The sequence below is a fragment of the Lutra lutra genome, chromosome 8, assembly GCF_902655055.1.
Source record: "Lutra lutra chromosome 8, mLutLut1.2, whole genome shotgun sequence".
Lineage (NCBI taxonomy): Eukaryota > Metazoa > Chordata > Mammalia > Carnivora > Mustelidae > Lutra > Lutra lutra.
Window position 1 is genome coordinate 64,087,180 of NC_062285.1, and position 16,085 is coordinate 64,103,264.

Below are 16,085 nucleotides of genomic sequence, written 5' to 3' on the forward strand. Positions count from 1 at the left end.
AACTCCATACTGTTTTCCACAGTGGCTGTTCTAATAGTGCAAGAGTGTTCCTTTTTCTCCACATGCTTGCCAACACCTGTTGTTTCTTGTATTGTGGACTTCAGCTATTCTGACAGGTGTGAGGTGATATACCATTGTAGTTTTGATTTGCATTTCCCTGATGATAAGTGATGGTGAACATCTTTCATCTTTTCATGTGTCTGTTGGCCAGCTGTGTGTCTTCTTCTTCTTTCTCCTTCCCTTTTTTAAAAAAACTTTTTTTATTTTTTATTAACATATAATGTGTTATTAGCCCTAGGGGTCCAGGTCTGTGAATTGCCAGGTTTACACACTTCACAGCACTCACCATAGCATATACCTTCCCCAATGTCCATAATCCATTTTTTTTTTTTTTTAATAATTTCCACACCCAGGCTGGAGCCTAATGCAGGGCTTCAACTCATGACCCTGAGACCAGCACCTGAGCAGAGATCAAGAGTTGGATGCTTAATAGACTGAGCAACCCAGGCAGGCATCTGTTTGTCTTCTTTGGAGAGATGTGTGTTTGTGTCTTCTGCACATTGTTAAATTGGATTATTTGTTTTCTGGATGTTGAGTTGTATCAACAACTTTTTCTGGAAGTTGAGTTTATATATTGTGGATACTAAACCTTTATCAGATATATCATTTGCAAATATTTGCTCCAATTCTATAGGTTACCTTTTAGTTCTATTGATTATTTCCTTTGCTGTATAGAAGCTTTTTATTATGGTGTAGTGCCTGTAGTTTATTTTTGCTATTGTTTCCCTTAGCTGAGGAGACCTATCTACAAAAAAAGTTGCTACAGTTGGTGTCAGAGAATTATTGCCTATGCTCTTTCCTAGATTTTTATGCTTTCAGGTCTAACATTTAGGTCTTTCATCTATTTTGAATTTATTTTTGTGTATGGTGTAACAAAGTGGTCCAGTTTCATTCTTTTGCATGTAGCTGTCCAGTTTTCCCAGCACCACTTGTTGAAGAGATTGTCTTTTTCCCATTAGATATGCTTTCCTGCTTTGTTGAAGATTAGTTGACCATATAATTGTGGGTTCATTTCTGGATTTTCTTTTCCATTCCATTGATCTATGTGTCTGTTTTTGTGTCAGTACCCTACTGGTTTGATTGCTACAGCTTTGTAATATAACTTGAAGTCTGGAATTGTGATGCCTCCAGTTTTGTTTTGTTTTGTTTTTCAAGATTGCATTGGCTATTCAGGGTCATTTGTGGTTCCATACAAATTTTAGGATTAGTTCTGTGAAAAATGCTATTGATATTTTAATAGGGATTCCATTAAATGTGCAGATTGCTTTGTGTAGTATAGACATATTAACAATGTTTGTTCTTATAGTCCATGAACACAGGATGTCTTTCCATCTCTTTGATTCATCTTCAATTTCTTTCAGAAAGAAAGCATTTTATTGTTTTCAGAATATAGGTCTTTCACCTCTTCGGTTATGTTTATTCACAGGTATCTTTTTTTTTTTTTTTAAAGATTTTATTATTTAGTTCAATTGTCAGTGGGATTGTTTTCTTAATTTCTCTTTCTACTGCTTCATTATTGGTGTGTAGGAATGCTACAGATTTCTGTGCATTGGTTTTGTATCCTGTGACTTTAGTGAATCCGTTTATGAGTTCTAGCAGGTTTTTGATAAAGTCTTTCAGGTTTTCTATGTATAGTATCATGCCATCTGCAAATAGTGAAGGTTTTACTTCTTCCTTAATTTGGATGCCTTTTATTTCTTTCCATCTTTGATTGCTGTGGCTAGGACTTCTAGTACTATGTTGAATAAAAGTGGTGAGAGTGGACATCCTTGTCCCATGCCTGACCTTAGAGGAAAGGCTCTCAGTTCATTCTCATAAAAAGTGGGTGAGCCGGGACGCCTGGGTGGCTCAGTTGGTTAAGCAGCTGCCTTCGGCTCAGGTCATGATCCCAGTGTCCTGGGATCTAGTCCCACATTGGGCTCCTTGCTCATCAGGGAGCCTGCTTCTCCCTCTGCCTGCCATTCTGTCTGCCTGTGCTTGCTCTCTCTCCCTCTCTCTCTCTCTGACAAAAAAAAAAAAAAAAGAAAAAAGTGGGTGAGCCTGGTGGTGGGTATTATGGAGGGTACGTATTTCCTGGAGCACTGGGTGTGGTGCATAAACAATGAATTTTGGAACACTGGAATAAAATAAAATAAAATGGGGAAAAATGAAGTTAGCTGTGGGTTTTTCATATATGGCCTTTTTTGTGTTGAAGTGTGTTCCTTCTACACGTACTTTTTTGAGGGTTTTTATCATGAATGGATGTTGTACTATGTCAAATGCTTTTACTGTGTCTACTGAAATGATCACATGGTTTTTCTTATTGATGTTATGTATCACATTGATTGGTTTGCAAATTTTTAATCATCCTTGCAACCCAGGAATAAATCCCACTTGATTGGTGAATGATTTTTTTTTCAAATTTTTTTTGGATTTGGATTTGGTTCAGGATCTCTGCATCTGTGTTCATCAGAAATATTAGCCTTATATAGCAATGCTTTTAAGATAAAAGCAGCAACACAAATTTGCACAGATTGTATGAGGCACAGAAACAGGATTATATAATGTAGGAACTCTGGTATAAATGAAGAGATTGGACCTTGAATCTCTGTGGGTTTTATTTTATATTATGACTTCAGTTCATAAAAAAGGACTATGAACTTTTAATCTCTTTAAGACTAATTTCCACAAATGGAAAAATGGAAAAAAATAATACCATGGGCAAGGTACTTAATAATTTGTAACTTTTGGTTGTACTTTAAAAATAGGGTAATGGTAAAGCCTAATTCACAATGATATTCTAACTATTAAATGAAATAATTAATGAAAAATTTTAATATATATATTATTCAAATGTGGATGTCTTCTGTCCTGGAAATTTGTCTGGTGTGTGATTTGCCTTATTCATGAGAAAGCTGCTAGTACAGCACTTGACACATGAGGCATGCAGTAAATGGTAACAGATAAATCTATTTTGAAGGAAAAGCAAAAGTAGCTTTCAATGTGAAAAGGAGAGTTGCTGATAAGGGATTTAAGCAGTTAGAGATTTTATACTGCTTGAAATTCTCACCGTATTAATTTGAATTATTGAACTAAAAAATTGTGGGAACTTTTTATGCATTAGTTTAAATTAGTTTTATAAAAACTATGAATAATTGGATGGATTTATTAAGGGGAGGAATTGATGGTCCACCAGAGAATTGTATGGAGATATTGGGATATCTACAAGTCTAAGAACAAAGAAAAAGACCAAGGTAAAGTATGCCTAGCCCATATTTTGCACAGGCCAACCTTTTGTAAGAACAAAAATAATGCATTTTTAAAAAATTCTTAATAAATACACCTATCTAAAAAGTAGAACACTTAAAAAAACTTATTCTTATTGTTATAAAATAAACATAACAGAATTTACCATTTTAACCACTATTAAGTGTACAGTTTAATGGTATTAAGTATATTTATTTGACAGAAAGAGAGAGTATATTTTGAATTTGGGGTGTGTATAGTGGGACTAATAGTATTAGTGCCAGAAGATGGATCATTGTTGTCAACCCCAAGTAGATTTTCAGTGCTCTTCTGGTATTCACACAAATGCCTTTTGTGGCCAGTAGAGTATGACGGAAGTGATGGTGTGTAACGTCTAAGGCTAGATCATAAAAAGCGTTCTACTTTTTGCCTATATTTCTTGGATTGCTCACTGTGGGGTAAGCTGGCTAATATACTGTGAGGATATCCAGGCAGTCCATTGGAGAACTGAGGCCTCTGGTCAGCAGCCAACACCAGTTTGTCAGCCATGAGAGTGAGTCCCTTTGGAAATAGATCATCCAAACATCTGACTGCAACTTCGTGGGAGAGCCTGAGCTCAAGCCACCAAACTAAGGTGCTCTTGAATTCCTGTCCTACAGGCACTATGAGGGATAAGTGAACATGATAAGCCACTAAGGTTTGGGGTGATTTGTTATGCAATATTAAATAAATGGTATATAGCAGTTGATCTTAGGCATGTGCAGATCACTAATAAGCAGATACCTCAAGGGATCACCTATGCAGATTTCTGGAACTCTGCCTACAGAGCTTCATCTTATCTAGAACTCTGCCCTGTGGATTCCTGCTCACTCAGCCTTCCTGAGCTCTAACCTCTAACCCTTTTAATTCAGCATAAATGCTGTGTTCTACCTGGATTCTTCCTCCTGTGCTATGGTCTAGAAACTAGGCAAAACAAACAAAAACATACAGTATTTTAGGCTCACTTCCTTTGTTTTCCTTTTCTTTTTGAATCATAGTTCTGTGCTGCCTGTTCTCCAGTGGCTAAAAACAGGTGTTCTGTATGTTTTGTCTAGCTTTCTATCTGTTTATAATGGGAGGTCGTATCTTGTACTGATTATTCCAATATGGCTAGAAGTGGAAATTGAATTTTAAAATTTAGCATAGTTCATTTTATTTTTTTTAAGCACTTCACTTTTTCCAAGTAATCAGGAAATGATATAAATCTTATAAATTGAAAGTATAAATTTGGTGGCCTTTAAGTTTTCCTGTGTATTCCCATGTTATTTACTAACTTAGTGAGATTTCAACGTAAGAAGACAAATTTAAATCAATTTATAATTTGATTTACATTTATAATTTATAATTATATAAATTTATACACATTTATAATTAGAATTAGGTAAGTCTCATTCTCTTAAACATTCCACATATATAAGACACAGATTTATTAAGACAAATACCAAAATCATGGATTTGATTCTCCTAAGTATTCTAAGTTCTAAATAATTACAAATTTTAAAAAATCCTTATGCACTGAGGCTAACCAGCAACAAATTATAAATTTCAGACAGTCTGGAGGTTCCTTCCTACATGGCTGAGCTTGCTTAACAACTAGTAAGTGACATGCCCAGATTGGCAGGGGCAGATTTGACGTTTCAAATTCCACTTACCAAACACATAAACTTTAAAACTTTATGGATTGGTCTCTTGGCATTCTTCTATGTAGAACAGTTTCCTGGTCTATTTTGAAAAGTTTGTAACACCTAGTCAGCCTGCTGCAACACTTCACCAGATTTTGCATTTCTTTTACTCTTAAGATATTTTAGTGACTTTTGTCTGTTCCCCAGATTTGATATATTTGAGGGACTACTATATTTTTTCACATTATTCTTAATTGACTCTCAAACATTTGGTTCTAGGATACCTGAAGAGTATAGCTCTTATAAGTTATTGTATACCCCAAACAACTTTTGTTTGTGTGGTTATGACCTATTGATTTCTAACCTGTTAAAACAGAAAAATTGTTGAACTACCATGTTGTACATGTGAAACTAAAGTAATATTGTGTGTTAGCTATACTTCAATTAAAAAACCCCAGAAAATCTAAAAATAATTAATGAGTTTAAAGAAACCTATTACTATAACATGAAAAATAACCATATTTTTCAACTCAAAAATTAGTGACAAGAGGCATCATTTTACAGTGCTGCAAATCTTTCTAATATCTGCCTTAATAAAAGTCAGCTCAATTCTAATATCTGTTCTTGCATTCAGTCTATTGGAATTTCTTGTTTTGATTGAATCAAAAGAATAAAACTCACCTTTACACAAGTATGTATTTGGGAAAGGGAGGACATTATAGGCCCCATAAAATAATAGGGTCCCACAAATCCTACAAATACTGAAATATTTGATATTTTGATCTTAATGCTTTGATTGTTTGCCATACTTCTTTTCGTTCTTCAAACCCCTAGAACAGCAACACTTCCTCAGATTGTTTTCAGCCTCCTAAGACTAAATGCTTCCAAGGCAGGGATCATTTTTATTTTATTGACCATTATATCTTTAGCCAGCACATCTTCTGAAATCATTTTATTTCAAGTTTGTAATTAAATCTTAAAACAAAAAGGTGAAATATCTTGAGGTTATAATTTCTCTACATTTTACGGATGGGCTTTTAATTTCATTTTATTGGGGTACCTGGGTGGCTCAGATGGTTAAGCATCTGCCTTTGGCTTGGGTCATGATCTCCAGGTCCTGGGATTGAGCCCCCATGTTGGGTTTTCTGCTCAGCAGGGAGTCTGCTTCTCCCTCTCCCTCTGCCTCTCCCCCTGCTTGTGCTCTTTCTGTCTCTGTCTCTATATCTCTCTCAAATGAATAACAATTTTTTTCATTTTATTTGAAGTAAGTCATAAAAACAGCTGTCCTGGAATCAGATGTTTATATTTGAATCTATTTGGTTAGGATACCCTAAAAGTGGAAAGAACAAATTGTGATTTTGCACACAGAATTAGCTTATATGATTGTCTCCTTTCTTGTACCTCTTTTATCAGGTCTTTAAGAATAACAGATTAAGGGGGTAGGAGAAGAATAAATGAAACAAGATGGGATTGGGAGGGAGACAAACCATAAGTGACTCTTAATTTCACAAAACAAACTGAGGTTTGCTGGGGGGAGGGGGTTTGTTATGGACATTGGGGCGGGTACGTGCTATGGTGAGTGCTGTGAAGTGCGTAAACCTGGCGATTCACAGACCTGTACCCCTGGAGATAAAAACACATTATATGTTTATTTAAAAAAAAAAAGAATAACAGAGATCATAGTACATTTAACTTATCATGGCTGTAATAGAAAATTTGGAGAAACCTGGGGAGCTGTATGAAAGTACAAAAAATAGTGGCCCTGGTGGTAAAAATAAATCTAGAAAGTAATGGATAGTGCTTGGATATTCTTCAGAAGTTATAGCTGTTTGTTTATACTTTAAACAATTTTTAAACACTTAAGTTAAAAATATTTTTCTTGTAGAAATTAAAACATTGAAAATATACATTGCATTGTAGATTTTTAACTTTTCCTATAAATTATGTGTACTATGTATATTTTTTAAACCTACTGTTTTTTGTGTTTTTAGAGATTATTCATATGAAGATATAAATATATAGATCTTCCCCATCCTTTTAAGCAACTTATGATATTCTAAAATGTGATATTATGTTTAGCTATTTTATATATTCATAAATGGATAGAGAGATATATACATACATTTCACATCCTTCTACTTCCTGAATCACATTTATGTTTAATGTTCATTTTTCATAGAGTATTCACTATTCAGGGAAACCCTTGTAGCTGCTGATGACAGTTACAGCAAAAAACCTGAATTTGTTTTCATGGTTTGAGGGAAGAGGGCAGTAGTTTGATGTATCTTATAAGTGAATATGGTGAACGGTGACTTGAGGTATTTTGTTACTATCAATGACGGCAGGTGTATAGGCCAGCATATTGAGGAATTTCTTTGGTGGTAGTTGGTACTGGGCTTGTTCCTTCTCCCTACCTTCACAGTCTAACTCCCACCCTGTTTTAAACACCTACCACAAAGCAAATGCTGTTTTTATCTCTGAAACTCCTGAAACTCCCAGTTTATGGGGTGGGCAAACATAAAGAGAGAAATTGTAATGCATGGTGGCATGTGTCATGGTATTGATGACAACTTGGGAAACATGCAAGTTTGTGTAATCAACCTTGTAGAGTTTATTTATTCATTCAACAATTATTTGAGTAGTTGCTGTGTATTAGGCTGTGGATATAACAGTTGAGACAACAAACATGATCCCTGCTTTAGGAGCATTCAGTCTTGGGAACCTGGGAAGAACTTAAGGGAGAACTGCTGCTGCTGTTGGATCATGAAGAATAAACACAAGTATGGCCAGTAAAATGGAAGGAACATTTTGAGACATTCTCTGTGTCATACAGGATATACATGCAGAGACTGAAAAGGGAGACTGAGTTCAGATATAAATGCCAATTAAGGAATTCAGATGTTTTTCTATAAGCCTTTTCTGAGCCAATTAGCATTTTTCAAATGACTGCTGAAATGTAAGACACTGATTTTGTACCTTGTTAAAAAATAATTACATTAATAATTTGATTCATTATATTAATCTGTTAGATCTATTAGTCTACTAAGAAGGTAGTTGATGTAGCTGTGTGTGTGTGTGTGTGTGTGTGTGTGTGTGTGTGTGTGTGTGTATGTAATCGGGGATTTTTGTTTGTTTCAGCCTTTACCCTACGGAAAGAAAATCTGGAAATGTTTGAAGCACTTGGATTTTTAGCTATCAAACTTGGTGTGATTCCTTCAGATTTTAGTTATGCAGGCCTAAAAGACAAGAAAGCCATCACCTATCAAGCAATGGTTGTTAGAAAAGTGACTCCAGAAAGGTAATCTGACATTACTTTATAAGCTAGAACTTCACTTTCTTATTGCATTAAATAAATAAATGTGAGGTTAAAAACTCACTAGGAGCATATTAACTAGGAGCATGTTAACCTCCTATCAATAGTAATTAATTGATTAAAGGCTTATTGAGCAGCACATTCTGCCTTAATATGATTATCTTCTAAATAATGTTACGTCTTAAATTTATACTGAAAATATAGGTAGCTTTTTTTTTTAAGATTTTATTTATTTATTTGACAGAGATCCCAGGTAGGCAGAGAGGCAGGCAGAGAGAGAGGAGGAAGCAGGCTTCCCGCCGAGCAGAGAGCCCAATGCGGGGCTTGATCCCAGGACCCTGGGATCATGACCTGAGCCAAAGGCAGAGGCTTTAACCCACTGAGCCACCCAGGCGCCCCTGAAAATATAGGTAGTTTTAAGACAGAAACTTTGAGAAGTGGCAGATTTTAAATGATTGAATTGTTCAGTTCATAAAATAACTTTATGAATATAATCCTAGAGTAATTTTTTTTTAGTGCACATTTGTTGAAATAGCATTACCTTTTGAATTCCAAAAAAATTTTTAGTGTTCTGATATAAGTGGTTGTCTGGCAACTGTCATTTAAGCCTTATGTTAATTTTTAAGTGTAATATTTAACAAGTCTATATGATTTATCATTTATAGGTTGAAAAATATTGAAAAAGAAATTGAAAAGAAAAGAATGAATGTGTTTAATATTCGATCTGTAGATGATTCCCTTAGACTCGGTCAGCTCAAAGGAAATCACTTTGATATTATCATCAGAAATTTAAGAAGCCAAATAAATGACTCTGCAAACCTGAGAGAAAGAATTTTGGAGGCAATAGAAAATGTTAAGGTAAGAAAATTCAATTTTAAAATAGTGTAACAGGAAAATCTTTGTAGGCCTTCTCTTTACGTTGAGGCAAAAAGGGAAACTTCTTTTTCTTTTGTATCTTTTCTTTTTATATGCATGTCATTATTTTAAAAAATAATAATTAGGGCACTTTGGTTTATTTTTAATTTTCTTCTTGGTACATTTTTTGTATTAAAAAACAAAACTTTAATGTAATTTTAAAAATAGAGTTACGAGGGGAAATCTATCTGCATAAGAAGAGAGGTGTTTTTTGTTGTTGTTTGTGTGTTTGTTTTTTTAGCATGTGCCATATAGAATAGTATTGTATTTTATTTATTTATTTATTTTAGATTTTTTAATTTATTCATGTGACAGAGATCACAAGTAGGCAGAGAAGCAGGCAGAGAGAGAGGAGGAAGCAGGCTCCCTGCTGAGCAGAGAGCCTGATGAGGACCCTGGGATCATGACCTGAGTTGAAGGCAGAGGCTTTAACCCACTGAGCTACCCAGGCGCCCCTAGAATAGTATTTTAGGCAAAGGGATTAATTTGGGAGGAAATTTTGTTCAGTGATTTTTTTCCAGAACTCTTTGGTAAATAGTTATATTACTTATCAGAATTATGCACAATCTTTTTTTTTTTTCTTTTCAATCTAATTGTGAATTTTTTTCAATGCATACAAATGGTAAATCATACACATTTTATTATGTCTTACAATAATAACTATTTAAAATACATAAGTGACACTTTCCAGGCATCTCAATATGCCATAGCCTTCAGTCTGATCATCTAGACTATGGGTTAGCAAGCTTTCTCTGTAAAGAACCAGATAATAAATAATTTTGGCTTTGTAAGCATATGGCCTCTGTTGCAACCACTCTTCTGCCCTTGTGTGGAAGCAGCCATAGATGATACATAAATGAATGAGCATGGTTGTGTCCCAGTAAAACTTTATTAACAAAAATAAGTGTTGGCCACATTTGACTTGTGGGCCGTTAGTAGTCTGACAACCCCTGATCTAGACTAGTAATCCTCAACCTGGAGTGCTTCTAGGCAATCACAGCAGTCAGTCCCTACCCCCGAACCAATTAAATAGGAACATTTGGGAATGCAGCTTTGGTTATTAGTATTTTTTAAAAACTCCCTAGGTGATTTTATTCTACAACTAACACTGAGAAACACTGATCTAAGATCTTGACCACAAAGACCTTTTTACACAATTTTATTCCTCTCCAAAGGAAAACAAATAAGCAAAACTGGTTTTTAAATCACTATTATGCCTATGGTCAGGAAAATGACTTCAAACTAAAGATTTTCTAAATTCACATTTATTTGTGATTGTATATTCTTTTTTTTTTGGTTATTTTTTAAAATTTTTTAAAAAATTTTTTTATTTTTTTAATTTTTTATAAACATATAATATATATATTTTTTATTTTTTATAAACATATAATATATATTTTGTCCCCAGGGGTATAGGTCTGTGAATCACCAGGTTTACACACTTCACAGCACTCACCTTAGGACATACCCTTCCCAATGTCCATAACCCCCCACAACCCCCCTCCCCCCATCAACCCTCAGTTTGTTTTGTGAGATTATGAGTCACGGTTTGTTTCCCTCTCAATCCCATCTTGTTTCATTTATTCTTCTCCAACCCCCTTAACCCCCCATGTTGCATCTCCACTTCCTCATATCAGGGAGATCATATGATAGTTGTCTTTCTCCGATTGACTTACTTCGCTAAGCATGATACCCTCTAGTTCCATCCACGTCATCGCAAATGTATATGATGGCTTTTTTCCTTTTTTCCTAGACCTACCTAAACTTTTTCCTCCCTCAAAAAATTGTTATTAAATGATATTCCTTAAACAAAGGAGAGAGTTTCTCTGGACTCTGATAGCATTTATTGCCTATCTTTCATTTGGAATTAATGAATATACAACTGCCTATTATAAGATCTCCATTAAGAATGATTTTCACTTTAGCCAACTTTCCTTTAATTCTGAAAATAAGAAGTCTTTGAAGTTTTATTTTAGAGGGTTATAACTTTGACTTCTAGTAACTTTTGTTATATCCAGTCCTAAATAATTTGAAGAGGTACTTAAAGCTCTTTTGGTTATTCTAGAGTATTATTTGATACTACTTTTCTAAATTTAAAATAAAAATTGTTATGAGAAATACTTATAAAGTGAGCATGAAAAATTCTTATCTTTCAAGAAACCATCTGGACCCAGCATTTTCTTTGTGAGAGCATGTTTATCCCCTGACCAGTGTCTTTAAGGTTGCAGAGTAATTTACAATTTTCTATTCCTGGGGAAGTGATGCCATGTCATTGCCTTGGCCCAGGCCTTCAGAAACTGAGATAACTAAAAAATGAATTGTTATGTATAAAGGAACCAAGACTTGCTGGGTTTGAAGTAAATTTATTTATTACTCCTGGCATCACCAGACAGCAGAAGCATCTCAAAATCAGAAAGAGCTTCAGGGCAAAAATCAGATCCAGTCCTAGGTAAACAGTTTGTTTTGGAACTTTGCTGATTTAGCACTGGAAGACCTGCATCCCACAATCCCTTCAGTAATGTGAATGGAAAGCTGACATACTCTTAAAGCTTTTTCGTTGGTCTTATTTTCTATCTTTTAGTTGTTTGGTTTTCTCCTTTCTATTCTTTAACTTTATAGCATTTCTCAGACCATTTGGCTCTTATGTGTGTATCGGTGATTATAATATTCTTTTATTAAAATAAATACGAAGAGAAAGACTTGGTTACATATTCTGACACAGTAATTATACTTATTTATTGTAGTCACTTTGGGTCTATGACAAAGAACCATAGACTTGGTGACTTTTAAATAACGAGAAATTTATTTCTTAGAGTGCTAGAAGCTGGAAGCCTGAGATCAGGGCACCAGCCTTATCTTCTTGTTGTATTCTCACGTGGTGGAAAGAGCGGGAGCTAGCTCCATGTTCTTATCTTATGAGGAAACTAATTCCATTCATGAGAGCTCTATCCTCATGACCTAATTAAAAAGGTCATGTGTCCCAATGTCCTCACCTCTAACTATCATCTCACTGGAGGTTAAGATTTTAACATATGAATTTTGGGGGGAACACAGGCATGTGATCCATAACAATGTAGTTTTTTTTTTTTTAAGATTTTATTTATTTGTTTATTTGAGATAGTAAGCATGCAGGAGAGCGCAAGTAGGGGGAGAGGGAGAAGCAGACTCCCCACTGAGCAGGGAGAAGGCTGTGGGACTTGATCCCAGGGCCCCAGGATCATGACCTGAGCCAAAGGCAGACACTTAACTGACTGAGTCACCCAGGTGCCCCACAATATTCTTCTAATTAATTGGTTTTCTTGTATTTGTAGAATAAAGGATTTGTAAATTACTATGGGCCGCAGAGATTTGGGATGGGAAGGAAAGTTCACACCGACCAGATTGGACTGGCTTTGCTGAAGAGTAAAATGGTATGGATTTAAATAAAACTATGATCTGATTTGTCGGTTGTACTTACTACATAAGCCAGCCCTTTGCTTTCTTAACCCACCATATAAATGCATATATACACACACACATACATATACCGTGTACTACATTATTGAACACTTTTGAGCAGCTACTGTATTTTTAGTATCACGTTATAATAAAGCAAACTGTATGCAGTTACCCTGTATTTATTACTTGTTTGAGACTTAACGGAGAATAGGCCAGCACTCACCAAATTCTTTAAAAAAAACTTAATAGAGGATTTAGAGAAAACTTAACACCCTACAGTTCCAAAAATATGATATCAAATTGTATAAAATTCCTGTTTCTCATAACATTTAAACAAAAGTTCTTCTGTCTTTTAAACTTCATATTCCATGCTTCTCATTTTTGTAAAGTTTACTAGAGCGTTTTCAGTTGTTGCTGTGTAACGCACTACTTCAAAACTGAGTGGCCTACATTGACAGACATTTACTGTCTCAGTGTTCCTGAGGGTGAGGCATCTGAGAGCAGCCTCGCTGAGTGTTGGTGCCTCAGGGTCTCACATGGTGTGCAGTCACACTATCAACCAGGCTGCAGTCTTTGGAGACTTGAATGGGCATAGAGAACCTGCTTTCAAGCACACTCCTATGGTTGTTGGCAGGAAGCTTTAGTTTCTCACCATAGGGCTACTCATGGAGTGACTTCCCTGAGAGAGGAGTCCAGGAGCACAGAAGAGTGAGAGAGACCATAAGACCATAACATAAATCTCAATGTCTTTTATAATGTAATCTGGAAAGTGACATCTTTACTCCTGCTTTATCCCACGTAATGGGCACACAGACCCACCCTGATAAGAGTGGGGGAGGATGTGGTAGGCATGAGTAGCAGCCAGTGGAGATCATCGGGGGCCAACTTAGAGGCTGGCCCCACAGCTAGAAAGCCCTATTTTCTTTCCTTTGAAGCATCCCCTCCCCAACTTGTACATTCTCTGCATCTCAATTTAAATTTTCATCCCACTCCCAAGAAAAATTGAATTCTTCTTATCTTGTGACCTCAAAGCCTCTTGGACTTCCCATCTTAGGTTTTAATAAATTTTACTGTTATTTATTTGATCTTTTCCAGTAAACAAACATCATATCTCTTTTGCTCAACACTCTATCCCTAGTACAGTGCACAGTGCCTAGCACATAGCAGATGCTTAGTAATATTTATTTGAATGAATTAGCTTCTGAATATATATTTGAATGAATGAATGAATACTGTAAGATTGAGTATAATTTTAGGTTGCATTATCTGTCTTAAGATCCTTTCCTATTCTAAAACATATACTTAGAAATCACAGTGCTGGAGACCTATAATAATAATAATAACGATGCAGGACCTCATAGAGACATTAAAAAAAGGAGCATCTTTTTATCTATTTAGTTTTTAAAAGAAAATATTAAAGTTGGCAAATTTTTTTTTATTTGAGAGAGAGAGAGCATGAGCAGGGCAGAGGGGCAGAGAGAGAGAGAGAAAAGCAGACTCCCTGCTGAGCAGAGAACCCAATGTGGGGCTTGATCTCAGGACCTTAATATCATGATGTAAGCCAAAGGCAGACATTTAAGTGACTGAGCCACTCGGGTGCCCCATAAAAATTTCAACAACCATGACTCTTTTTCTTTCTTTTGCAAAAATTTTTTTTTAAGATTTTATTTATTTATTTGACAAACAGAGATCACAAGTAGGCAGAGAGAGAGAGGAGGATGCAGGCTCCCCATGGAACAGAGAGCCAGATGTGGGGCTCGATCCAAGAACCCTAAGATTATGACCTGAGCCAAAGGCAAGGCTCTAACCCACTGAGCCACTCAGGTGCTCCTCTTTTTCTTTTCTTAAGGATTTTATTTATTTATTTGAGAGAGAGAGGGTAAAAAAAGAGGGAGAGCACAGAGAGAGAAGCAGACTCCCCGCTGAGCAGAGAGTCTGACGCAGGGCTCGATCCCTGGACCCTGCGTTCATGACCTGAGCTAAAGACAGATGCTTGGGACACCTGGGTGGCTCAGTAGGTTAAGTGGCTGCCTTCGGCTCAGGTCATGATCCTAGCGTCCTGGGATCGAGGACTTCATTGGGCTCCTTGCTCGGCAGGGAGCCTGCTTCTTCCCCTGCTTCTGCCTGCCACTCTGTCTGCCTGGGCTCGCTCGCTTTCTCTGACAAGAAAGAAAGAAAAAGGAAGAAAGAAAAGAAAAAAGAAAGAAAAGAAAAGAAAGATGCTTAACTGACTGAGCCACCCAGGCACCTCAATTGGCAATTAAAAAAAAGATTTTGGCAATTATTTGTAAGATCAATTCCAAGACTTGAGAACAGAAATGAAATTAGTGGTTCACCATTTCCCTATGCTTTCTTCCTTCCCAATTTTTGTTATATATGTTGGTCAAGTCTGAGTTTTATATGATTACTTCATACTTGCATTCTAAGCTTGATGATAGAGGTAAAGAATGACAGAAGTAGAACTATGGAAATGATGGGTACTTTTTCCAGTCCATCATATTTTAAACCTATGTATGAAGTTGCTTTGTGCAGATCTATTTCCAAATATAGTGCTGTTTAATTTTTGAAAACTTGAAGATAAAATTACAGTTTCAAATACTATTTGTTAAGTGCCTATTCTTTTATGGTATCAGAGAATTTGAATCTTTTTAAAAAAGTAAGTAATTTGTCATTGTTGTTTAACATATGTTTGCTTGCTTGATTTTTAAAGGTGGAGGCTATAAAATTATTTCTTACACCAGAAGATCTGGATGATCCTGTAAATAGAGCAAAGAAATATTTTCTTCAAACTGGTATTTAAAAATTTCTTTACCCTCTACATAGTCATGCAAATACATAATACAAATGTTATGTCAGCAGGAGGGCATTTATTGCTTTGCTACATAAATGTGATAAGAAATAGCTCGTAATATATTATACATTAAGTAATTTTATTACATGTCAAAGACTCATTTTTGGTCAGATATCCAGGACTTCTGTCTGTTTTAACTCTTGCTTGGGGGCAGGAGTGAGGGGAGAAATAGCTTCTTAGTTTTTCTTGGTCTAAATCCTCAGAGGAGGAGTGCCTGGGTGGCTCAGTGGGTTAAAGCCTCTGCCTTCGGCTCAGGTCATGGTTCCAGGGTCCTGGGATCGAGCCCCACATCAGGCTCTCTGCTTGGCGGGGAGTCTGCTTCCTCCTCTCTCTCTGACTGTCTCTCTGTCTACTTGTGATCTCTGTCTGTCAAATAAATAAATAAAATCTTAAAAAAAAAATCCTCAGAGGAGTTAAGAATTTCAAATTCTACACTGGTACCAATGAAAGTATACACTACAACTAGAGGAGACTTAAAAACTAACTACGTAAAAGTTTATGTGTTATATCCAGTACTTTGTGCACTGTTTTTGGTTTAGTTGCCCATTCAGCCCAGTCAATTTGGACACTTTAGCTCAATATCATGGTTTAAATGCAGAATGTTTCCTGGGAAGCACCAAAG

The 16,085-nt window shown here is 35.8% G+C and overlaps 1 protein-coding gene across 7 annotated transcripts in view; it reads left to right on the top strand.

Moving 5' to 3' along the window:
• The window catches only part of PUS7L (pseudouridine synthase 7 like), a 104,055-nt gene that overhangs the window by 5,428 nt on the left and 82,542 nt on the right, over positions 1-16,085 (top strand). For all 7 annotated transcript variants that reach the window (XR_007129235.1, XR_007129237.1, XR_007129236.1 and 4 more), the window contains 4 exons: positions 8,085-8,244; positions 8,925-9,117; positions 12,486-12,584; positions 15,323-15,404. Coding sequence is in view for 4 of the 7 variants with exons in the window: in XM_047739735.1 (XP_047595691.1) it covers positions 8,085-8,244; positions 8,925-9,117; positions 12,486-12,584; positions 15,323-15,404 (534 nt within the window). In the remaining 3 variants the exon portion in view is untranslated. The remainder of the gene's footprint in view (positions 1-8,084; positions 8,245-8,924; positions 9,118-12,485; positions 12,585-15,322; positions 15,405-16,085) is intronic.